General features: G+C 43.5%; 1 protein-coding gene across 3 annotated transcripts in view; it reads right to left on the bottom strand.

The window, feature by feature from the left end:
* EGFR (epidermal growth factor receptor) overlaps nt 1–26,053 on the bottom strand; it is a 168,895-nt gene that overhangs the window by 23,650 nt on the left and 119,192 nt on the right. For all 3 annotated transcript variants that reach the window (XM_054815212.1, XM_054815210.1, XM_054815213.1), the window contains exons 4-18: nt 25,530–25,664; nt 23,678–23,746; nt 20,721–20,839; nt 19,280–19,421; nt 18,303–18,419; nt 17,179–17,305; nt 17,006–17,079; nt 15,723–15,813; nt 14,796–14,995; nt 13,643–13,775; nt 12,118–12,217; nt 10,077–10,234; nt 4,515–4,550; nt 2,550–2,691; nt 728–850 (exon numbers count right to left, since the gene is read on the bottom strand). In XM_054815212.1, coding sequence (XP_054671187.1) covers nt 728–850; nt 2,550–2,691; nt 4,515–4,550; nt 10,077–10,234; nt 12,118–12,217; nt 13,643–13,775; nt 14,796–14,995; nt 15,723–15,813; nt 17,006–17,079; nt 17,179–17,305; nt 18,303–18,419; nt 19,280–19,421; nt 20,721–20,839; nt 23,678–23,746; nt 25,530–25,664 — 1,766 coding nt within the window. The remainder of the gene's footprint in view (nt 1–727; nt 851–2,549; nt 2,692–4,514; nt 4,551–10,076; nt 10,235–12,117; nt 12,218–13,642; nt 13,776–14,795; nt 14,996–15,722; nt 15,814–17,005; nt 17,080–17,178; nt 17,306–18,302; nt 18,420–19,279; nt 19,422–20,720; nt 20,840–23,677; nt 23,747–25,529; nt 25,665–26,053) is intronic.

Raw genomic sequence — 26,053 nt, 5'->3', positions numbered from 1 at the left:
CAGCACAGCACTGCGAGGACACTTTGCTGAAGTACCCAGCAATGTAGATGCACATTTTCAGAGGTCAATGGGATTTGTGCCCCTGAAGTTCCTAACCATAGCTGGAAACCTGCTTCAGAATAGAGCTTTATAAAGAGATATATGAATCTACAGTTTATATTTCAGTACTACTGTCAAAGCCTGAAACACATATCCTGAATAAAAAGAGGAGCACAGAAAAGTAGAACCTGGTGAAGAAGAAATGCAGAGGATAAACAAAGACCAGAGGAAAAAATAACCTGTAGACCTACACAACTGAAGGTGTGTAGATACTTCCACACATCTGAGTCAATTCTAATGAAAGAGTGATTGACAATTATAAAAACAAGACCCCAGATCACACAGAAAAATGGCTTAGCACTGAGATGACCAAAGTGAATTATTTTTTTTGCCTAATATTCACAACAGGGTGTGTTTGGCTATGGTAGTTTTTAAGTCGAGATCTTTGTCCCCCAGGTTCAGGAGTATGGCTTTGGCAACATCTTATATAAAAATTCCCATGTTACCCAATTCATAACTCAACTAATGATGATTGAGTCATCTCTCTACCATTCAATATATACCTGCTATGAAAGCTAGTAAAAAAAAAATCCACACAATGATTGCAACTCCCAGTTCATGCTTGCTTTGGGTGGCTTCTGCATGAGGGAGCGAGATGAAAAGTAGAAGAGAAACATGGTGATCTTACCTTATAAACGGTGCCAAAAGCTCCAGAGCCTAAAACTTTGACCTTTTTAAATTCTGTTTCCTTTAAAATTCTCAGATGAGCTTGGTTTGGTGCCTCCCCGCTGGGTGTCAGTGGTTCGACAAGCTGGTGCAGAGAGAAGACGATGTTAGAAGGATATACAGTCTAGGAGGACAGCCAGCAGCATACTTTGGGGAAGCAAATAAATCCTTCCTTTAAAATAATGAACATTTAATTCTACATTAAGTTTATGGGAGGACAGCTCCACTCTGGCTTGCAGCAATAAATATCTAGAGCTGCTCCAAATTTCAGAGGTAAAATCCATCACAAAGTGGTGACTGCCATTTTGAAGGACAGTGAAGGAATACCACTGTTCAAATGAAGTCTTCAACTTCAAAGCCTTAAAACACATACCATGAAAAACAATGTAATTACCACAGATCCTAAAGAAGACTTTAATTTTTTTTTTTATCTTGTGAATAAATTATAAAAATGTTTTAAATAATGGGCAAGAATCACCTGCAGCCTTTCAGGTCTTCTCTTGTTTAACTGGATGAAATTCCCATGATACCAGTGGCACCCCACACCACAGGGTTTACAACCAGCAGCTGAAAATCTGAGAGTGATTCTTTTCTCAGTAAAAAAGGGGATGTTGAATCGACTATTGATGTTTTCAAAATTTGATATAAGCCTTATTGTAAACAGTGGTAATGCCCTCCAGACAGAGATATTTAACACCTTTTTGATGCATGAGTCAGCTTTTTGCCTTAGTGATTTTTCTTTTTCCTTTCCTTTTAATAAAACTGTATTTAGCTAGATACAATCTGATTTTAGCAGGCCAGTAACCTTTCTGTTGTGATGAAGTATCCTCATTTTGAGGAGTCCAGAGTGTACAATATGAGCTGAGCACAAACTGAACTCTGCTATCACAACTGTAGAACACAGTGGTACGTAAAATATTGTTAGGTAGTGCGTTAAAAAGCAGGACAGCTTTTTTTAAAAGATTTTAGCAGCTGACTCTGCAAAGCCAGCAAGCACAGAGAGAAGATGCAACTGGGCTTTTAGCAGAATGCTAAATACAATTTGCTAATTATTTACTAGGATTGGACTAGAAAGAGAAGGTGGCTAATCATAAAAGAGTGGCTTTAATCCAGGATAATGAATTTTGCTATTTTATATGTGAAGTACCCAGAGGGTGATGCTGTAATGCACACAAAACCATGCAGAAAATAAAAAGCAGTGTAGAAACCTTGTTCATGCCCAACAGGCCGAACCATTCTCTTTGATGGCTTTGTGGGGGTCTTGTGCTAAAAACAAACCAAAGACAAGACACAAACACTTTCTCAATTCCTTTCCCTCCTCTCCTTTCTCATTTTTTTTCTGCAGGATCAGACATAGGCCTGATCAAGGGGGTAAAATTTTCAGAAGTGCCCAAGTTGCCACAGCAGCCTCAAGGGTTGTCTGGAGGGAGAAACGGTTTGAGGCTGAGGGTCTACATATCAAGGTGGTATGGATCAGCAAACACACTGCACCTCACCCTGAAGGAGTATTTTTTTCTGAGTAGGCAATCTCAATTATTTTCACTGGGATTTAGACATCTAAATCCTCTAAAGCTTTTGAAAATCATATCCAGAGGGATCAGACTTGAGATTAAGTGACAACGTGTTAGGTGCACACTGCCTCTTTTCTGACTAGTGCAGTAGATTTCAACAACCCAAGGGCTTGTTGAGTCACACGTGGTGCTTTAATTCTCTGTTAGGAGGAGGTCGGCACCCGTTGCCCCAAATAAAGCAGCCGGTGTTGTGGCCATGCTGGTGGCACTCACTTCCCTCTCCTGCAGCAGCCGGCGCAGGGTCCTCTTTCTGACGATGTGACGCCTTCGCAAGTAAAGGCCAATGCCCAAGCCAATCACCACCAGGCACAGGAGACCTCCAACAACGCCAGCTGCGATAGACGGAATTTTGGAGCTGCAAGACAGAAGAGAAAAGAGAAAGAGAAAAAAATGCTTAAGTGTAAGATTTTAAAAAAAACCTAAACCCTACAGAGATTGCATGAAGCCTTAGGTTTTGATCAAACACATGTTCTGGACATCCACTTAAGCCTATTTGACTTTTCAGGTATCTTGGTCATCCATATTTTTAAGTTCCTCATCCAGTGGTTATATTATTGGTTTTATTCTTTAAGAAAAAGCAAAGGATCAAAAGAACTGAATTGATATGAGACATCCTGACTTTTACTATGCTTGGCAGTGAAGATTTCTGCTCCATTGTTCAGCCATCTCCTTCTTCTTCTGCCAATCGTTTCTGCACAGCCTTCTGCACCTACAATTTTTGTGCTGTTTGCTTTGCTGGGTTTCTACTTTTGTCCCGTATTTGCAAAGCCTCCTTTAATAAATCAAAGCAGTTTTGTTTCTCTTTTAAAACTGCTCCTGTGGTGTGTGTCAGGAACTGAGCCTTGCAGAGATGGGCCTGCTCGTATACGCTGGTGATTTTAACATTGCAAAGCAGGAGGAAAAGGAAAAGGCTCTCCACAGACAAGGTATTGACAACTTTGTATGCCTCCTTTTCAAAGCACAGTGGAAGGTACATTGATAGTCTGTCCAGGGAGGCAGATGGAGAGGAGGTTGAAATATATCCCATTCCTCACTTGAGGCTTTTTCTTCCAGTGCTCAGTAATGACTGGGGTGTAACCTGCTTAAAGTCTTCACTCTGCTCTCAAACTCACAACTGGAGCTGATCCTCATGGTTTAAGCGAGGGGATTTCTCCTCCCTCTGACAAACCCACGGAGCACATCAGCATCAAATCTGTGGCGCCTCTATGTGCCAGCCACGGGCTGCGTGCATGTGATCAGATACACGAAGCACGTGGAGAGAAGGTCATACCAAGAAGGCACATGCAGCTGTGATACCAGCAATGAAGCTGACATCTCACCATTAATGGGGGGGGACGACAACGACACATGCTATAAGGGTCTTGATGTACTTCAAATCATTAGTCCTTCTCCCCAGGTACAAAATGTCTGAGGCCAGGAAACGCGTGAACCATCCACGTTGTATGTACAGATTGCTGCCTGTTTATTAGAGCCTGGATTATTTCAAATTTAAGTTGAAAAGAAAAAACTCTTTTCCAAGGTTGTTTTTTGGTCTGTACTTAGAGCTCCACCACAGCTCTTTCTAAGTTGTCCCAGGGTTTACTATTAAATAGAGTCACTTTTTAACAGCACTTCTAGGCTGAATTTGTCTTGCCATAGCATGACTTTGTGGTCAGAAACTAAATCCCTCTCTCTCTTAGTCAGAGAAACCTGTTCTCTTGTCACATGAACTTGAGCAAGTCATGAGGCCAAACAGTGCAATGTAAGATCTAGTGTGAAGAATGAATGTCCAACTCTGCAGAGAGTGGTTGGTGATGTACAGATCACAGAGCTGGAAAAGACTCCCTGGGTCTCTGAGATGAACTCCCTGCAATGCAGGTAACCATATCAGTCCTAAACATATCTCTCTCTGCCACTAGCCCTTAATCCTTTCTTTTTCCAGCTCCTCCTTTTGTTCTCCAGTAACAGATTTGAGGTCTCGCCTTGACAAACAAGCTAAGCAGAACAAGGTTTTGGAGTCTTGTGCCACTAGTTCTTTAAATCATTTTTATAGGTTGGAGCCTGCTCTAATCTGTCACTTCCCTGTACAGAGCTGAAGACTTAACTTTAGTCCCAGCCTTGCAGTTTCCAGACTAGAAATGTAAACATGCATGCATTCTTTCCAGCTCTGTTGTTAATTGTAGCAGATGAAATACTCACCCATTTGGACAGCCTTCAAGACCTGGCCCTTTGCACCTGTAAAAACAAATGAACGTTACAAGCATATTAGCTCTGGCATTCATACTCCTATAATTCCAACTAAGAGTGCTACTGATTGAAAAGTTTGTGTTTCAGAGCAGTCCAAGTATTAACATAGGAATTTATAATAGTCATACACTCTATTAAGTATCAGTCAATGGCCTTGCTCCGAAACCTTTTATCTAGAGGCATAGTTATGCAGCATACTTAGTATAAAGAATATTTTACACCAACTGTTTATCATGTGCTAGAATGGGGGGAGGACATAGATACACAAAATTCAAATGGACCTGGATTCTCTGGCTCTGTGTGGGACATCTGTGTTAGTGTAGAAGCTCAGAGTTGACTGTGGAGGAGGACAGAAGTAGCCTCTCCCCTGCACAAGGGCAGAAAGCCACATGGAAGCACATCGCTGCAGACCCTCCTGCATAATCCTTGTTTCCTGATAAGTAAAAGATTACAATTTCCAGACTTCTGTTGCAATGGAAAACTTGGGTAGCAGATACACACTGCCATCAGAAAACAGGATTTGACAGCACGCCCTTTGGCTATCGTCTGTTAGTATGTGTCCATGATATTTTTCTTTCAGAATCTAAGATCTTAAGTTACTGGTCACGTAAACAGGTACAACAGTTATCCAGAGAGCCAGAAACTCTATCTACTAGCAAGTCATTCACCCTCCATTTGAGTTTAAAATGCCTGAAATTAATTTTGGCAGCCCGATGCAAAAAACAACACGGATGAAAACACAGTGACTGCATTCACTTGATGGTCTAACAGGCGTGAGAGGCACTGTGCATTCCCTAAGTGCTGCTGGGCTACAAGATGTATGCTCTTCATGGGAATTGTGGTCTTTGTGGTGTCTACTGAGGAAGGAGAGCATTACAGAGAGGGTTACATCACCTCTGAAAAACAGAGCACAGCAAGGAGAAAAGTCCAGTTTGTGGTATCCGCTCCCTGCGCTGACTTAAAGAAAATGCATCATCCCAAAACAACTCCAGAGGAGGTCAAGTAGGGGGTAAGGAGTGAACCTGTGCCAGGAAAACTGCTCTGAATTCCCTCTTGCCAAGAGGAGGAACCAGAAAAAAATTCAAAATGGCAGGTGGAGTTACAGATCTTATCTCATAACTTGATCTAGGTCTGGGGGAGGAAGAGGTGAAGCAACTACTCATTTTATTGGGTTTTTGTTTGTTTGTTTGTTTTCATTACTCTGATCTTCCCTCATGTATTTGACTTGTTTCTGGGCCAACACAGTGCTCCAAGACCCAGCATCTGGAAGGTCTTGTGAGTTCACTGGGCTCCCATGCAAGAATGTGCATCCCAGTGTCCTGGACACGCTGGAAGTGCTGTGCATACCAGTTCCCGGATCCCGGGCGCCCAGCTTTGTTAGTATTCCCTGTCTGCCTACGACTTGGTTTGTTTGCTCAATTGTGTAACTAAGCAGAGAGAGGCCGCACGTGCAGAGCAGAACCACCAGCTTGCTTATGGCCACAGGAGATGTATCCTGCTTTGCACGAGGCTTCTCTCTTCAGGTGCTCAACAGAAAACAGATCTAGGACCCAAGACCTCATCCTATCACACTCTATCATCTGGATATGAATTTCTACATGCTAATGCAACAAAGCATGTGCAGCTTCTTCCGATAAGGATGTGAAATTAAAAGACCTCACTTTATTTCAGAATGTGACTGTGATCCCTCAAATTATCTCTTCCTAAAAATTCTGGTTTGTCATGCTACTTTATGATGGTACGTCTCCCATGTGCTCCCTAACAGCAAAAAAAATCGGCTGAGGGGGTAGTATCTACAGTCTGAGGAATGACTGGCCAGTTATTTTCCTACACCAGAAAGTAGAAGCAGGAGAAGTGTAGATTTTCACCTGTCCCTTTTTTAAAATTATTTCCCACACAAATCCATCAATATCAAATTTAGTGGGATAAAGTAAAAAGGTGCTTGGGAAGAAAATGACAGATCAGCTTGTACTTTTCAAATCCCACATGATTTTCTGATTCATTTCACAAGTCAAAGGAGAAACAAAACCTTTGACAAATATCCATCCAGGACTAAATATAACCATCTTTCTTAATGTGGAATTTTATGATGACACCCAACATAAGTAACCCAGGTTTTATGGAATCTAAACAATCACTTTTTCCATTTCTGAATCGTTTTTCTTCTGCTTACAGAAACCAAAATGAGAAATGTGACCTCGTGTTATGAACTGCCTCAAGATCTTATGGATATATCAGATGGAATTTAGCAGCAGTTGTAGCCTCTGAAATATTTCTCTACTTATTAGAAAATTAGTGCTGTGTACAGTCCCTGAAAACTACTGCATCCTGAACTTAGCATTTCATCTGTCTACATAAATATTACTCATCCCTGTGCAGACACAGCTATTTATTTCCCATATCCATCAAGATTTTAGCAACTTTCTCCTCGACCCATAGTTCCTAATTGGTATAGTACAGCCAGGTGGCTATGATTTATGGCCTTTCAGAGGGAAATCACACTATAACACTGTAAGTTACTTCACAGTCATAAAAGAAATGGAAAACCACTGGACTTTTTAAAGCCTTACAAGAACTTTCCTCTGCCCTTTCTTTCTCATTAACCTTCAGAGTGTGACAAAGGCATCGCATTTGTGCTGTGCTGCTGTAACCTTCCCTCTCAGACCCCCTGGCCACTTTCTCACCCTCCCCAGCCTAAATCCCCTGGCATTTAACATGAAGACTGGTAAGACACATAGTGTTGGTAGGGACAGCGGAGGCAGGACACATCAGCCAGTGCTATTAACTACAGTGGTGGCTTCTCTCCTTCTTGCTCTTCCACCCCAGTGGCCGCGGCTGAATTTAATTCCCGTACCCTGGGAGAGTGGCAAGGGAAAACCAAATCCTTCAATGCTGAGCAGATTAATCAAGCTGGTGTGTGTCATTGGTTGCTGGAGTTATAAATGGGGTAATTCCAAGGCTTTTGGGACATCGCTGTCTTTATTGGAGCCTATTTTGTCAGCTGTACTAGAGACAGAGCAAAAGGAAGCTCGTGTACAAAATTCCCAAGAGGTTACAGGAGAAATGGGAGAGGAGGAGTCTTTTGGGCTGAGCAGGAGAAACCTTTCTCAATTCTGTCTTCTAATGAAGGCTGAAAAACCGACTCAGCAAAGAAAATGAGACTAGATGAGATTCTTCACAGTGATGCAAAGGAAAAGATGCACTACCAGTAAGCACACCTGAAGTAAAAAACCAAATTTTGTGACAAAGTTCAATTGGGAAGAGAAGTCCTCTTTACTTGCAGCTTCTTCATATAAGGAAAATGGAGCCATATCCTGGAAACCCTTATGTGCATGACTACTGAAGTCAGCACACTTAATCATGCTGATAAGATTTTGTGGGCTCTAGCCGTGAAATTGGACAGGGACAGAAATAAAGTTGTTTCTTGTCATGCAGAAATAGCTGAGACTGTGGTTTTTAAGGATGCAAAAACTTTGCAAGACAGATGTTTTCCACCCACTGCTGAACAGATCCCATTCCCGCGGCACAGTGAAGGAAAGGCATGAAGAGAAGTAAATGGCATTACTGATTGATTGCCTTCACAGGGGCAATGCTGCGCCAAACTGCACGTTCCCAGATTACGCCTCTGACACTGGCTCCCTACCCGTCAATGCCATTGGCCTCAGGTGTCCTATCTGTACAGTAAAAATAGTAACACTACCTTCTCGTAGCTCTCTTGAGCCCTGCAGGGATACAGCCTATTTCTTCTGCCACATTCGGGCAGCAACTCAAACAGGGCCATTGAGCATGTCTGCAATATAGCTGCGGGAAACTTAGCCCAGTTTTTTCACGTAAGAGATGAAATTGATACTACTTTTTATGTTCTGCCTTAGTAACTCAGGGCCAAATACACTGAGTCATATGTTGGGTACCCCTGATTTTCAAAAATCTCTCCTTACCCTACCCCATCACCTGCCAGACTCCTGTGGTACACCCATCCACTGCTAAAGCCAGACAGCAACGGACTTTTCTGAGGAACTCTGCTCTATGGACCTGCTTGTATACAAAGAGCCACCGCGTGGCTTGGAGCTACATCCATGTCTGGCAGATTGCTCTCCAAGTTTGCATTCATTTGAGTCCAGTGTTTGATGTTGCTAGTGAGGACGCACAGTTGAAAGCCTTGTTCAGATGTGGTTATCCATTACGCTGCTCAAATAATCAGCCACATTTTCATGTGGCCAGTTAGAAGAAGGATATTGTATCCCTGTGGCCAGTTTTATATCAGTAGGGACTAATTGTTGCAGCTACTGAGGTCATTAATAAAGAGCAAAGTTATTAAGATCCCTTTTCAACTGAGATTATTTGTTCTCAGGAGCGTGATGGGAAGCCCCAATAAGCCTTGCCTGTGACTGTAACGAAACACAGGGCTGTAAATTGTGGCAAACCCACATGGCTGTTGCAGCTACCATCTGAAAACCAGAGCACTGAATTCACTAGGAGCACTAGGAAGGGCTGTCACTTGCTGGTTTAACCCTCCATCTCCTTTTCTCTGTGAAGGTGGGGGCCTGAGCACTCTGCTTTTTAATAACCTGGCAGTTGAATTACAATGGGATGATGGTTGGTCTGAATATGTTATAACTTCCCTCTTGCAACACTCATTACAGACATATTACAGAAGGTTTTTGATCAGACAGACCTGCAGCATACAGGGCAGGGGTCTGTGAAGGAAAAGACACCAAACGTGGGCTGTTTTTTTTGCTCTGAAAGCGTCACAGTCCAACATCCAAGTCTCAAACCCTAAAACCTTTTACTGTGCATCCCGTGTCCTTTGCAGGTCAGAAACCAGGAGAGGAGACAGCTGTTGCTTATTGTCATGTAGGTTAAATACAGTTCAAGTTACAGCTCTTTACAAGTGGCAGTTTAAGCATGTCCCCAGATGAGGACAAAAATGGTTCATATAGATTGGGTTTACTGTGATACCCATTAATAAAGCCATGCTCAGGAGGCAAGCAAGGCTTTAAACTCAGATCAAGTGCTAGCATATGGAAAGAAGGAAAGAAAGAAAATCACTGTGGTACCTCACTGGGATTTCCCTCCTAAAAAATGAAAGGTGTAGAGAAAAATGGGCTCTGGGAGCCCAGCATCCACCAGATGTCACTGATGTTCCTCCCAAAACGGGAGGACCCAGCACCAAGCCAGGTGGGGAAAAAAAAAGCGTGCATCACTGGTGGGTGAGTTCTGTAAAATTCCAGGAAGTTTCCTATTTAAATCAACAAACAAACCTGTTTCAAACCCTCTAAAACATTCTTCCTTTTTTTGCCTTCTGTATAAAGATGAAGTGCCACTGAACTTTTCCTATTTACAAAGTCTGCTGCACTCTGCTTACATTACCTGCGTACTCCTGACCTCTCTCGCTCCCTGCTACTTCTTCTTGGTGGTTTAAAATGGGACCATTAGGAAGGGAAAGAGCTCTAGATGAGCTGTTCCCCTATTTCCCCCCCCGCCCATTTCCATTCAGCCTGAGGTTTTACTCACCCCCGAGTACAGTTTGGATGGCAGAGCTGGCAAACAGCATTCCCATCAGCGTATTTCCAGACAAGGGTGTCATTCTCGCCCAGAACCCCCGCTGGGCAGGATTTCACACAGTGGGGGCCATCTATAAAATGGGCACACTTCATGCAATTGTCAGGGCCCTGCAAAGAGAAACAGCTTGCTTATAATGCCCTTACATTGGCCTGCTCAGGAGGAAATTCAGAAGATAAATCGACATGTCTTCAACTGCTGGAAGTTTTCAGCATCATCTGGTTTTATTACCTTGCTACCTGATATTCTTGCAAGTATTTGCTCTTATATCATGGACTGTACAAAAGGCAGTACCTGATGTTTAAAGCTAATATTTTCTTGAGTTTCAGTGTTGCTGATTTTTTTTCCCCTGCCTTCTGCATGTTTGGAAAGTTTGCATTTTTTATTTAAAATAGGGAATAATCTAATGACACCTTGATAGGGGTAAGCTCAAAAGCAGAGGGCCAGGCTGCTCTCTGGTGCAATCTACCATCACATGATTTAAAATGATGGAGCTGGACCTGCTGACACCTCCCTGAAGTACTGACCTCAAATCATAATTTTCCTGTTTCTCAGCACAGGGTCTTTCCTCTGTTAGGGAGAAGCAGGGAATTAGGAGGCAATCCAAGGAGTCCATGCGTTTTTTTACTTTGAAGATCACTTAGTTTGTGTTTAAAGGCATTGCCCTTTGGCCACTTTTGACAGAACTGTTTTTATTCAGACCATTAACAGCACCAGGAATGCCCTAAATATTTTAAAGCAGGGAAACCAGCAATTCTGGGTCAAATTCTACTATGGAGAAACACCAGACCAGATCCACAGTGCGATGCTGGTTTCAGTGGGACTACAGTTAAGACATACTACAGGAAGATTATTTTAATTACTGTAATGTCTAAGGGCCACTCTAATAGACTGATTACTAGATGCTGGGCAAATATGGAACAAGGGGGTGTTCACCACCTGAAGGAGATTGTAATGTTAATAACACCCCTTAGGCCATGGTGGTCTAAGCTAGAAGGGAGGATGGAAATGCTTCACATTACTGAGCAGTGACTCTGCAGACTGATGATGGGCAAGGGTCAAACACTCAGTGGCTGCAGGGGATGGCAAGAGGTGTTTGAAGAGTTGGGTTAAGGAGCACAGAGAAGAATCTGTGATGGAAGCAGGAGACCACTACCTGCCTCCTCCCTCCTCCCCCCAGAAAAGGGGAATTAGAGTTTTGCAAGTAAGATACGAGTTTGAGCTGATTAAAAGGAAATAATTTTGCACTGCTGCCAAACTGGACGTTTCCTAACGCAAAAGAATATTCTCAAAATTAAAGAAGACCAAAATTGAGGAAGACTTCGGATGAATAGCAAGACTACACTGTACTGACTTTTGTAGAAGGAGCTTTTGTATGAATTTGGAATATTTAAACAAGTTTGAAAATCCAATAATTTTGTTTTGATCACCTTTCAACATAACTTACACCTGCAATTACTTTAATATAGGTATTTACTGTAACCTAATTAGAGGAGGGAACATAGTTTTAAGTAAAAACTGATTCCTGAATGTTTTCCAGTAAATATCTGGTTTTGATCACAATTTTATCATGGCTTTTCAAAAAGGCAAAAAGCTACTGTTTTAATCCACTACTTTTAACAGTTCTTTCCCTCTGAATAAGGAAATTTAATTCGTTCACGCCAACTTGGCTGTTCAGTAACTACATGTTCCCCAAATTCTCATCAAATTACTGTCTTGTCACATATGTAAGCCTTACATTTTTTCTGTAAAAAGACACAAAAAGAAAGGCCCTGCAATGCCTGTGACTGTGGATTACACATATGATGGGTGACATGAAAAAGAAATAACACCCTGAGGTTCCCCCTCCTGTTAGAGATCTTGCCCTCTAACCCCTCCACCTCCACTCCATCCCAGAGAAGGGTAAGTGAGACCTCAGGATTATCTCGACACAGGAAATACTTATTAATTCAGGGTCTGAGGTGCAGGTTTGCTAAGCTGTATCTGCTCTTACAGGTCCAGTGCAGGTTGCGTTGTATGCAGTGGAGTTTTGCACCAGGCACTCAGGGTGGCACGGGAGGCACTTGAAGTCCCTTTCAAACTCTCTTGGCTCCCTGGCAAACAAACAAACAAACAAACAAACAATAATTAAAAAACAGGCTGATGTGCATGTGATTAATTGTGATCATCTCTCCTTTTCCTGACTTTTCCAGTTTAAATAGATTAGGATGATGGTACTGAGACAGGAGGAGGTACAGGGGAACCCTCCTTGTTACACCGGTAGCACTTGCTCAGGGCAACCAGGGACAGGTAACAGTAAGGGAAATTTGGTTGACGGTGAAACACGTGGCACTCCAGATTACACACTACAAATTAGTTTACTTTCCCTTTTAAGCTAATGACACAGAATATTCACAATGATTTCTGAAGGCTTTTAAATGGTAGTGATGCAAAGAGATCAGCAAAAACAGTTCAAGTGATTCCAAGGCTCCAAATCATAATTAGGAAAGTTAAACAGCAATGCACTGATAATTAAATTCATGCCCTCCCTACAACACACAATGAATCATTAAAATATGAAAGTTGGGAACAGATGGTTTCAATAGCAATAAAGCTGTTCCACTTCAAGTAATGGTGTTATTAATTAAACTAAATCTACTCATCATTTGACACAAAAAATGCCCAGATCTGCCCTTCAGGTCATAATAGCTGCTGGAGGGAATTCACTTACAAAAAAGACAGCTGCTGAACTGCAAGTTGCTAGACAAATACAAACATCAGGGGCATCAGCACCCAATCAAGTACTTGCTTTACACTCCTGATTTTTAAAACTTAAAGTTTGAAAGATTTATTACAAAATCTGTGTAATTTTTGGTGCTAGCCATGCTTCCCACTTGCATCACCTGGTGAACTGACTGGAAAACCCAGCAGAGATACAGCCCTGACACACTGGCAGCGATACATTTTCCTTGACCTGAGCGAAGCTGAAGCAGTAATTTTGCCTGAAATTGCTGCTCCCAGTGCTTTTTGGATGAAAGCTCATTCTCCCTTGACTGCAACTTTGCAACTTTGCATTTGAGCAAATCTAAGAGTCCCTTTGCAGTAAGGAAGCCTACAGAGCAGTGAAGCCCTGGCTCTGGCGATGACTGAGCTCCCGGTGACAGCAACTGGCTCCAGCTCTTGCCCGATGTGCTTGAGATGACAGGCATAGCTCAGATTTTCGCAGGGAGCTTGAAGCTCCTTTGTTTCTTAGGGGAAGGGAGTGTAAGGCTTAGCCGCCTTGGCCCTCCAGATAGTCTCCTCGTGGGCTTGAGGGGATGTTTTCATGTCAGTCACCGTAGCAGGAGCAAACTCCTAAACAATGCTGAATGGGGAAGGAGAGCTACCTCAGCTCCCAGCTTTTCCCTCTTTTTAGGTACTGTGCTCGCACAACATCTGTGCAAAGCTGGTGAAATCCTTTCTTCCTAGCTACAACATGTTCTAAAACCCCAAACCCCCAAAATCATTGACAAACCTCAAGCACTCCCCAGACACCTTACCCTTGCAGGATATTGCACTGTTTCACACACTCCTTCTGGCGATCGAAAAACCTGCAGGAGAAGCAGTGGAAGGGTCCGGGGCCCCAGCAGCCCACGTCTGAGCACAGGGGGTCACAAACATGCCTGGCAGCAGCTGGGAGAAAAAGAGACAAAAAATAAAGGCCATGGATATCAAGGCAGGGGAGACAGCAAACACAGCACTGCAAGTGACTCCATCTCGACCAGCCAGTTTATCCAACATGTTCCAAAGCAGTGTGGAAGAGGAATAAGCATGCTTCTTTTAATTCTCAAAGCCTGAAATTAAGAGTGACTTCGGCCTTTCGAAATAAAAACAAGTTCCTCTGTGACACCTTAACAGCTGTGTAATAGAGGTAAACCAGTACCAGGCTGAAAGAGTTGGGGTTGTTCAGCCTGGAGAAGAGAAGACTCTGGGGAGACCTAATTGTGGCCTTTTAATACTTAAAGGGGGTTTATAATGACTTTTTGCCAAGGCCTGTAGTGATAGGACAAAGGGCAATGGTTTTCAACTGAAAGAGGTTAGGTTTAGATTGGACGTAAGGAAGAAATTTTTTATGATGAGGGTGGTGAGGCACCGGTTGCCCAGAGAGGTTTTGGGTGCCCCATCCCTGGAAGTGTTCAAGGCCAGGTTGGATGGGGCTTTGGACAACCTGGTCTAGTGGAAGATCTCTCTACCCATGGCAGGGGGGTTGGGCTAGATAATCTTTGAAGGTCCCTTCCAATACAAACCATTCTGTGATTGCATGATCAACTTCCAAAATACAACAAATTCACGCTCTGTGAAGAGAAATAATTAGATTTTGGCCCGGGGACCACTGCAGTCAACAGCAGCATGGTTGAACAACCACTTTGATCTTGTTAAAAAAGTCCAATGTTTGGAGTTAGCTCCTGTGTCCATCAATCTACATGGGTTCACTATGCCCACAGTGGTGAAGCAGCTCCTTCCCATCTGCTGGACACCATGAAGTCCACATCCTCATTGGGAAAAAATCTCACTTTTCCCTCACTACCTTCCTTAAAGCGGTATCACTGATAAATTTTGCAGCCAGGGAAACAGAGAAAAAAGCCTTGCTTGAACAACTCTTGCATTTTAGCATGAGCTTCCACAGGGGGCAGGAAGGCAGCATTGACTTACCACACTCATTTTTATTTCTGTTCTGTATAATCTTTGTTTTCTGGCTGTGAGTTGCAAACAGGCTGCGCCAGTCCATGGTGTCAGCGTAGCAGAGGTTCTTGTTCTTCATAATGGCAACATCTCCGTCACTTATTTCCTTGAGGGAGCGCAGCCCCAATGACTGTATTTTCAAGTTAACAACAGCGAGGGAATACTGGCCACTAAAATGGAGATGAACAAAAAGAAAGAAACAGAAGAATTAGTAAGCAGGGCTTAACCCAGCACATTTTTCTTTTTGTTTTCAAACATGTGTTGCTGCGAACTCAATTTTCTTCAAGGAAGACATTGCTCAGCACTCTAAGCTTAACACCTGGTACATGACATACCTATCATAAAACAACTGCAATACTCGTATCTGGATTTGCATGGGAATTTTAAGATAAACAGGACGTGTGTGCTCTGTCAAGTAAATGATGTGCAACAGTGGTTGTAGGCAGAGCAGCTGTTATCTTGTGCTGGTCCACCAAGCCATCCTTCCTGTCGGGGTATGCCCAAGTTGGCATTGGATGCACAGCCAGTGTCCACACTGCCTGGCAGCCACGATCTCCATCCCTGACTGCTCAGCTACCTCAAATCCCAAAGTGCTTCTGATCACATTGTAACTTTCCCTGGACTGCGAAGAGTGCTCTCTGTCCTGCATGCACTTCCGGGCTGGTGGGGGAGAGCCTGATCCTAGAGTAGGCTCAGGGCAGCCCTCCACATGCAGCACAGAGCTGAGGGTCTCATTCCCCCAGGGCACATTATCTACTGCTACAAAGATGATGCTCAACTTCTCGCAGGCTTTTTCCCATTTTGCATGTCTCACCACTTGGCACCTTGGCGTGCTCAGACAAATGCAGCTCTAAACAGAATTTCTTTTGCAGTGACTCTGGCACATGATTTACTTACTGTTGCTTAGTTCTGCCTCGTATAATCTCCAGATTTTCGAAAGCATAGAGATCAGTAGCATTATCGGGCCAGGCCTGAATCAACAAAAATCCTGAAATGAAGAAAAGAAGATTAAAAAAAATAAAAATAAAAATAAAAATAAAAATAAAAATAATACCACAGTCAGTATTGGCAGCAGAACCTCCTCCTCAAGCTTCTCCTGTGCCAGGAGAAGGTGCTTGTGCTTTCCCTATGCTTATCTGAGAATCTCAAAGTGAAACATGACATTTTAGGGAGCAGGGAGATATTTTTAAACCCTGTTTTATAAACAGTTTACTTCTTAGCCCACCACAAGGGCTTAGGAGCACAAGAGATGAGTGTGTCAGTGAGCCGCACATCCTGCCACACCGAGCTGCCAGTGACGACGGGTCTTGCCAGAAGATACCCTGGCTGAGAGGCTGCGGGAGAAAGGCATCGCTCCGTCCCATTTGTGAGCTGCCCTCAGGGACAAGAAAAACTGAAAAGAAAGCAGAAACAGAGCAGAACAGGCAGCCGCTTGGAGTGGATTTGCTAAGGCAAGCAGATTTCCCTGCTCAGCTGAGGCTCTCAGGAGGAGGAGAATTTACAAAATTGCAGGCTGCCGTATGAAGCTCTGAGGTTAGTCATTACTACCCTGAAGGGAACCAGACAGGTAGAAGACAGAAAGAAAAGGGGAACTGCAGTCACGTCTGTGGACCCAGCTCTGATGTTACACTCCTTTTATAATGGGCTAAACAAAATTACTTTTAATTGATACTTGGTGCAGGACTTGGCTCCGCTGGCCATTTTGTGCTCACGGAGACACATTCACCCCGAGGAAGAGCTCTTCAGGCTGGAGAGGGTGTCTCTGCGAGGATGACGTAAGCCACTGAGCACGCTTCCCTAAGGAGCTGCTGAAAGGTTTTCCACAAATAGAAACATACTTGGCTTTTTTTAACTGGAGTGGCACGCCTCTGCATCACCACATACTTCTTGGGTGGCTGAGGATCTCCTCTGCTTTTACTCTTCGCTAGGGCTGACAATTCAGCAGAAGGGATGGTCTGGCCAAACCACACACCTTGGATGGGAGACCAATAAGGATTATGTGGGTGTAGCGCTGGCGAGGCGCTGCTGACCACCTTTGTGAAGAGTGACCCCTGGTAGCTCAGAGACAGAAACCATTTGCTTGCACTTCTCTTCATGTGTTTAAAAAATTTCCCTCCTCTCCCTTTGTGTCTTTGGCAGTACCAATCCGAGAACATCTCAGCTTAAAACCCATTGCTGACCTGATATTTCTTTGACTGTTTTGAAGACATCCAACTTCTTGGGGTCCAAGGGTAGGGTCTTCGTGAAGGCATCGCTGAAAAACACAGAATTAGGAATTGGGAAAAGAATGACTCAGCCTGAATTTCTCCCTGGCCCTTTTTCTCCAGTCCTAACTGACCAGCAGGCAACTCACCCTAGAAATGCAACTGGGAGAATGCTGACGTCCCCGTTGATCTTAGTACAATTTTTGAAGGAGTCAATGTTTGTTGCATTTATGGAGAGGATCCCTTTAAGTTCACCTATTCCAATGCCGTTGCACACTGTTAAAAGAGAGATACAAGAGTCAGGGGGGAGAAGAGTGAAGCCCAATCACATGGAAAGGAATAAACATGAAGATCACAGAATGGGTTGGATTGGAAGGGATCTTAAAGATCACCTAGTTCCAACCCCCCTGCCATGGGCAGGGACACCCTCCACTAGACCAGGTTGCCCAAAGCCCCATCTAACCTGGCCTTGAACACTTCCCGGGAGGGGGCATCCACAACTTCTCTGGGCAACCTTTTCCAGTGCCTCACCACCCTCACAGTAAAGACTTTTTTCCTAATATCTAACCTAAATCTACCCTCCTTCAGCTTAAACCCATTACCCCTTGTCCTATCACTACATGCCCTTGTAAACAGCCCCTCTCCAGCTTTCCTGTAGGCCCCTTTCAGGTACTGGAAGGCTGCAATTAGATCTCCCCAGAGCCTTCTCTTCTCCAAGCTCAACAGCCCAAACTCTCTCAGCCTGTCTTCACAGGAGAGGTGCTCCATCCCTCTGATCAGCTTCATGGCCCTTAGTCCAGAAAGCACTCCCATGTGGTCAAACCTGCCACTGTAAGGTGAGTTTCATAGATCTTTTGCCTACTTTTGCTTTTCAGAAAGCACCACAGGATAAATGTTTCCTGCTTGCCCAGTTGTGCAGCTCTCGTTTGAGCACCTCTGCATGCAGGATCTGGCACATGCCCTTCTCTCATTTTGTCCCAATTTCATTTTATTCCCCTTGATGAGATACTGGGAAGGACAAACGAAGGAAAAGGCTGATGTGCAAGATACATGCACACGATGCAGGGTTTATTTACTCCACTTGTGGTGCATCCCAGCTAGAGAACATGCTCCACAGCCATGTTTGCTGCTCAAACCACTTGTCAAATCCCCAAACTATGACTGGATATTTATATTGAATTTGCACTTAGTTAAGGTCAGAACTCCATGTACTTTTACTAATAAGTTACCTATCATGTCAAAGTCTTACTGGTTTATTTCATGCTTTTTATACCTTTGCTGCATAGCCCATCACACTTTTTACACTTCCGAACACCGTTTTCTTCCACTTCATAAGTATCGGTATTGCAGGAGCGAACGCAGGAGCCGTGGTCTGTCACCACATAGTTGTCTGGAAAAAACAGGGATACAAAGGTCATCAAAATATGAGAGGCATGTGTTGGGGGCTGCACAGGCACTTCAATACTAGGAAGAAAAAGGTTTTTTGAACTTTTGGCATACTTAGCAAAGTACAGGCATTAATTATTAATTCTCACAAACGTCCTTTGAAGGTAGATGGACATACAGTGCTATCACCATTTTACAGAGAGCGGAACAGTCACAGAAGGTTAAAACAACATTCCCAAAGTCAGGCTGTGCAGCAGTGCCATAACCGGGATCAATACGTGGCACTTCTGATCCCTCACCTTCACTCAGGCTAAGGGCCAGGCAGGGCAACGGCCAACCTCAGAAAGAGATACCAGTTCTGTACCCTCTTTTACTTTTAAGTCTTGATGGGTTAAGAAACCATGGACAATGAACAGCATGAAAGAAAAAGCAAGCATCTGTAGAGGAAGCAATTATCACAGGCCTTGAGAAGGAGTGTTTAAACCAATGACTTTCTACCAGTCCTAATTAAGAACCAGTTAAGAATTTATACTGCTTTGGTACTCCACAGGATTGATCCCATATGGCAGCTGTTTTGATGATTCTCATAAGATGTTTTTCTCCCCATCAACAGAAAAACCTTCAGAAGTTGAAATTTAGTGGTTAAAAATCAGGGAAGGTGATGGATGCAGACACTTTGAAAGGGCTATCTTCTTTATCAGCTATTCTCTCATTTTTGTCACCTGTTCTTGGTTCCCACAGAAGCTGAGGAGAACAAGAAAGTGCCCTTGCACTTGGCCATAACGCAGAGGGATGACACAAATCCTTTCCCACCTTTCTCCAACGCCCTACCTCCTCTGCGGCTGCAACCTGAAATGAACTTACGTGGACATTCCCTCACACAAGTGGCTCCAAAGCTGTATTTTCCATCGGGGTTGACATCCATCTGATAGGTGGTGGGGTTATACAGGACCAATGGCGGACATGTGTCCTTACAGGTAGCATCATCCCGAAACTTGCGGCATGCCTGTCATTGAACAACACCACCCATTAAACTACCTTCACCTTAAAAAGCGACAATGGTTTTACATCAGCTCTTTAATAACACTCTGATGGGCTCATTTGTTCTCTGCTTAGCTCTAATGGAAACCCCAAGCACCTACACGGATGGTCCCTTGTGCTTTGAAGGTGAAAGGTTGCTTCATGTTGGGCAATCGAGTTTAATATTTGGGAAAAAAGAGAGGACATAAGGTTTTCTTGTTCTGAACAAGAAACCTTGGCACTCTGGTGGAGAGCTGCTGGGATTCACGTGGGAACAGGAGCAAATCTGCATGCCTTAGACAGAAGAATTTTCCCTACAAGCAGTAACCAGATCAAGACAAATGGTACTTTTCTTGGCCGCTTTTTAATAACCTAAATCAAATCAAGTCCTTTCCTGCCGATTACTGACTTTTCTGGCTAAATATGAAACTGAATCCATTATATTTGGCTGCAGGTAATGAACAATTTAGCAGGCATTTATGAAGTACAAGTTGGTTCTTCCAACCTAATTCTGCATTAAATTAATAATCACTCTTTTTCCCTTTTTTCTTCCCTGACTTTCCAGATGAGAGAGAATAACTGTCTTCTCTGTGAGCCAGTAAGGATATCATAGTCATATAATTTAAGGGAACCAGGAATACAGATAACAACAACAAAACCCAGACCCGACGGTTTCTGTGGCAATTACTCAAGTGTCACTTAATTCAGAATGAAATGTAGTGCAAACATGGGGAAGAGTTAAAAACACAGCACGCACCAACCCCCTGAAACTCTTGTGGAAAAGCAATGGGATTTTTTTTTTCCCTAAAAAAAGCTCCATTTGCTCCTTCTCCGTGCACTCCTCTCGGTCCCCCAAATACAGTGCTTTTGCAGCAAGAGAAAACCAGAAAGTGAAAACTTGCCTTTGTGTCTGAACTTCAATGAAACACAAAAAGAGTGAAGATCCATCGTATTTGATTCCCCTTACAAGATCTTGCTTTGGTAAACTAAGATTATTACTGACTAGTGTTAAGGAGCACATGGCGAAGCACTGCACCGTGGCAGCATCGGAGGACCTGGGACCTGCCTATGTGGGGAAGTCGCCCTACAGCAAACACGTAGCGCTGTGAAGTTCATGTCCTCTTCCCTCCCACCAACCACCCGTGCAGGGAAGCCCCAGGGCACCTTCCAGGTCAGCATCTCTCAGAGGCCTTCTCAGATGAAAGGCTAGAGGACATGCAGCTGAAAGCCTGCCTCGTCGTGCCCAGGGATTTAAGCAATTATGGTGGTGATGTAGCATCATTACCAGGCAGTCGCTCTCCCGAGGCCCTGTGCACCCCGCGGCACACTGGTTGTGGCAGCAGTCGCTGGGCACCTTTCCCCTGCACCGGCCGGAGCACTGCTGGGCACAGATGACTTTTGTTACTGGAAGGCACAAGAAAAAAGGAAAAACATCAGGAATGAAGAACATTTAAGCTGTACATGCTGCAATGAGATCAAGAAATATGGAGAAAAGGATCTATCAGGATCTGTGCTAGATTTTCCCCATGGGATGCGTATTCTGTCCTGTTTTAAGGCCAAAGCTTGGGAGGGGTGAGAGCTGGTGGGGGTGGCGGTGAGAAGGGGTTCTGTTCAGCCTGTAATTATCTTGGCGCTTGCGAGGTGCTAAGCACTTTGGTCCCAGCCAGCAAACCATGTGCTGCTTAGAAAGAGCATCCAGGTCCCTGTGGCATCAATGCCTAAACAAAAAAAAGCCTTTGCGGAGTCATTGCATCTTACAGCTGGGCAACAGAGCAGGATCTGGCTCCATTTTGTTCAAAAAATCTGCTATTATTGGTGCTAGCTTTGGGAAAAACAACACGACAGGAGAACTGCCAGGACTCTCTACTATAACAGGAAACCGTACATCGTTGGTGTGGTGTTAGGATCCCTTTAATGCACTAAAAATATTTCTGAAATTTGCAGGGAGAGGGGAGACCCACTCAGCAAACTGATTTCATACACATATTGTATTATTTTTTCTTCAGGCTTCAATTCCTTGGCCAAATTTTATCTTCATTACTCAACTCCCATAGAGTTTGCACCAGTGCAGCAACCCAGAGGAAGAACTGGCCCTGAAGCAGAGAGGCAAAAACTGCCTGCCACATTTTATTGAGAATCAAGAAATTGTCTCCATTTGAATATCAAAGCAGAGAAAATGATAATCAGAACAATTAAAAAAAACCCCAGAAATTAATGGATAGCATGTGTTTGTACAAGAGACACAAAATGGGATTGTTTGTTCTCTACAAAAAAATTACTGATCCATAGACGCTGGCATTAGAGGTCAGAGAAACCTGATGGCTAATCCATTGCATTGCAGCACCCTGAGCAACAGCATAACAGTAGCTGTTATCAACTTCACAGTTGGCGCAAATGAGTTACAATATCATCAGGAATTCCTGTAAGTCCGAAACAGATGGTTGTTAATTAACAGAAAATTATTGGAAAATGTAGCCCACTACAGGGTATGTAACAGTGATTTTTTTAAAATCATATTTCCTATCTTTTTCCATTACACACTTTTGTATCCAAACTGTATTATTTTATTTTTCTTGTAGGCCTGTAAGCAAGATATATTTTCAAGGAAACAGATTATTTCCACAGAATGCATTAACTTCTCTGATAGCAACTCCTCCGTTCAACTAGAAACAGAGGAATAAAAGGCACATTGTTCCACACGAACAGCATTTTGATATAATTTTTTTCCTAAGCATCAGCAGGGGAGTAAAACAGCCGTCACTTTGATAGCTATTGACTAGAGCTTCCTGCTGGAAACATATATCATGGCAAACGTTTATATTTCATACAGAATATCTCACATTCACTGAAGGAGAAAGATACGTATCACCCCAAACTTTTCCACATATGGAAATAAGGGATACATTTTCAGTTGGACAGATTCTCAAATGTCTCGAGAGGAGAGCCAGAGCCTGCAAATGGTTTCATTTTATGCACTCCTAGTCATCCTCCTGAAGCCAGCAAGAGTTTGTAAATGCTGGAAGCTTGCAGGGCTGAGACCTGAGGTTTCACAGCTGTGCAGTCTCAGCTGCTGGGACCAACCTGAGAAGGGCTCGGTGTGCACAGCCACTGTCCACCTCAAGAGCAGTTCAACCATGATCCAAACTGTAGAGCTGGCTGAAAAAAACCCCTAAAGCTTATACTAAAAGAAGAGAGAGAAGCTGTATGTTCCTTTTTCCTAAGTTCTAGAAGCTGTACAGGTTTAGGTGATTATTTGCAATGGAAAACTGAAGATAGGATGTTGCTTTCATTTGCATTATGTCTAGATCAGCAGTCTTTCCACTGAACTTTACACAAAACCGGCACAACAGAACAGTCAGAAACAGCGAAGTATCAAAACAAATTGAGATGGGCTTCATCCTCAGCCTTCGCTTTAGGAGAAATAAAGCCTTGCAAAATCTCAAGCACTTCTAAATGGATGTTTCTGTTCCTCTCTTAACATCAGGCAAACATCCTACCTGCAAAATTTTACAGTAAAGCACAGGCAACCAAACTGAACAACCTCACAAAGCCAAATATCTCCATTTACAAATTAAAAAATGGCTATGCATTTTCTGAGAGCCTTCCAAAGGTCCTCTGAGTACCCACATGAAGGTGACATCTTTTGTGTTTACAAAAACACCTACGGGGATTCCAAAAAGATTAATTAAAGCCAGCAAAAATTAGGTTATGCTATTGCTTCTAAGTAGAAATTAATCCAAAGTATTGTTAACTGGCCTGCAGAATGGCTCTGCGGGAAACAGCAGGAAGGCAAACAATTCACCACGCAGCTACTGCGTTCTCTCTTATATGGTAAAATAACCTAAAGAATAAATGTTCCCAAGTGCAGATGGGAGAAAGTTGTGGGCGACAGACAAAAGCTTTCAATGCAGGAGACAGCTGTGGTCTTTTCCCTCTGGAAGAATAGCACGTCTGCAGGGAAACCCAGACCCAAGTCAAACCACCTCGAGGCTCCCCCTCAGAAACGGAGCTACTTGAGGGGAGTAGGCACGGCTGTCCTCCCCACAACTGCACTTCTGCAGAGCGGGAAGCAAGTCATATGCCTCTGTGGTGTGCTTCAAGGAGCCCCAGTGTAGCGGGATGCAGAGAAGGACAAGTGTGAAACACGTCACTAATTTGTGCTTGAAAGGTTAGTTTTTTGGTAGATAGAAATTTAGTATGTCAGAGCACACAAGATATTTCTTAATTAATCTGCAGGCTTACATGTCTGGCAGTTCTGTTCGCCAGGGCCCCAGCAGTATTCTTCTGTGCAGTTCGGATGGCATTTGGGACCTAAAACATGAGAGCAGAGTATTATATTCTATAAACATGTACAACAACAACATCACGTGAGTCACAGAAAACAAAGACTCGAGCTTTCCTTCTCGATAAATCATGGGAGGAAGCACCTATATACCAGTGCTCAAAAATTTTGAGAGCTGGACCTTCAGTCCTAATGCTTTGTTCATTTCTGGTTTCCTATGTGCAGTTCTCCACACCTTTGAGCAGGAGAGTGCAACACCCAGCCAGCCTAGCTTACGAAAGAGGCATATCTTTCCCAGGAACAGGAATCACAACCACTGCCCTGCTGGCCCTTCTGCCGGAGTTTGCATGCAACGGCAAGTCACCGCTGGCTTGCGGCCGGGCATGTGCCAGCTGCTCGCTACAGGCCACATGTAAATCAATGTTTCTGAACAACGCAGTTCTAAAAAGAAAACAAACCCAACTGGATTCACAGGCAACTGCCAGCTACCCCAACCACAAAGTAATTCGACTTGTCTGCTTCGTACCCTCCTCCAGCCCTCTGCCAAAAATACTCCTTGGTGTAGGACTACACAGCAGATGGACAATCGATGGAAAGGCAGCAGGATGGATAGACACCCTGCCTGACCTTCAAGGTTCAGTGCCAGGCTCTTTCCCATTCCTCTCTCCTTACCCTTTTCTTTCTTTTTCTTTCTCTTAATGACAAGCAAAGTCTCAGAGAAAAAAATTATATTAGACTACAGAACTGTTATTAAAATGATAAAGGGCTGTCTAAGCAGATTAATCTGGAGCTCACTACATTTAAGAGACATTTCCTACTAGAGTGATTCTTCCTGCTAACAACACGTGATTCTCCCTCCCCCCCCACTGCCCATCAAATAGCTGAACTAATGCCAATATTTGTCCAAGAGTTGATTGATTTGGTGTGGGACCAAAGAACTATTTTTTCTTTTTTCTTTTTTTTTTTTTTAAGTTGAAATGTTAAAGGTTAACATTTCTCTGTATTTAGAGCCAAACTCCTGTGCTGACTTGTACAGTTCGCAACTCCTTGATTACGCTACGGCTCCGCAGAAAAATATGTCAACACAGAAGATGGCTATTAGCTCTCAGGCAATTACGCAACTGGAAGAAGATAAAGAAAATATGTTTTCCCACCAATTTATAGTGCCAGAAATTAAATGCTCAGAAATGAAAACAAACTCTCCTTTCCGTGAAATGACTGGGGATTTTGCAAGGGACTCATAAGGCTGAAAGATTAGCTTGAGCCTGCTCTAAGCATATGCTACACAAACTTTTAAATATACGCTCATTTCCCTGCTGATCTAAAGCATCACATCTATCTGCCTGTTTATCATGAATTTTGCAAGGATGATCCGTACAGCCTAAACCACTGGTTTTACGGCACTCAACTTGGGCCTTAGCGCTAAAAAGGCATCAAGTCCCACAGTAACTCTATGAAGGTGCTCATATGGGTCTTCTAGAACAGAGCCTTATATTGTAAACAGAAGATTGCTGGAAAGCACATGAGTGCACGTTATTCTGAGCTGTCTTTGAAGAACACATATGTGGGGTACTATCTGAAACCAAGAGAAGCTTTCCCAAGAACTTGGCTGAGCTATGAGTTAAGGACTTAACCACCATGAAAAATTACATCTTAGGCCAGTGGTGATGAATGGACTTCCACTGGAACAGGGCTCGGTGGCCCTGCATGCAGGAATTGGTGGATCCAAAGCCCACTGCATGAAGGATGGGAAGTTTGTTCTTCTCTCTGAAATGGGGGAGCGCATAGCATTTTTGGTAAGTTAATACTCACAAGAAGACAGGTTGCTTGCAAATTCAAGCACCGTGAGAGGCTTCTTGCTCGTGTCAATGATGTCATTCCAGAGAACAGTGTCCATGTTGCACAGTTTGGGGTTGTTGCTGATTTTAACACCTCCATTGAGAATTTCTGCCACGGAAAGAAAAAAATTGGTAAGTGAAGCAAACTGCCTAAGTCTTCTGTCTCTGATCTAAAGAAAGGAAAAAGAAACATATATTTTTTTGCCTCAGTTGCACTATGCCAACAGAAAAGGACAATCTGCATGGCACTGGCACGCCTGATGGTACAACTGAAACCAGGCTCAGACTGACAGGTTCTGGAGGGTCAGTTGCTGTTGGGTGCCACTAAGATGCCACTAAGATGTGGCTTTCTGCCTGGTGCCACCTCCAGAGGCCACTGCGCTCAGCAGAAATGGCACTGCTGGTGTACACAGCCAGAGACCATCAGGTAGAGACCGTGTAAGACCCTAACTCACATACCACCAGCTCCCACTGGAATTTAACAGTAAATACTGACAT

Source organism: Grus americana, chromosome 2 (genome assembly GCF_028858705.1).
Source record: "Grus americana isolate bGruAme1 chromosome 2, bGruAme1.mat, whole genome shotgun sequence".
In the NCBI taxonomy this organism is placed as follows: Eukaryota; Metazoa; Chordata; class Aves; order Gruiformes; family Gruidae; genus Grus; species Grus americana.
This window is presented reverse-complemented; position numbering and strand designations above follow the sequence as displayed.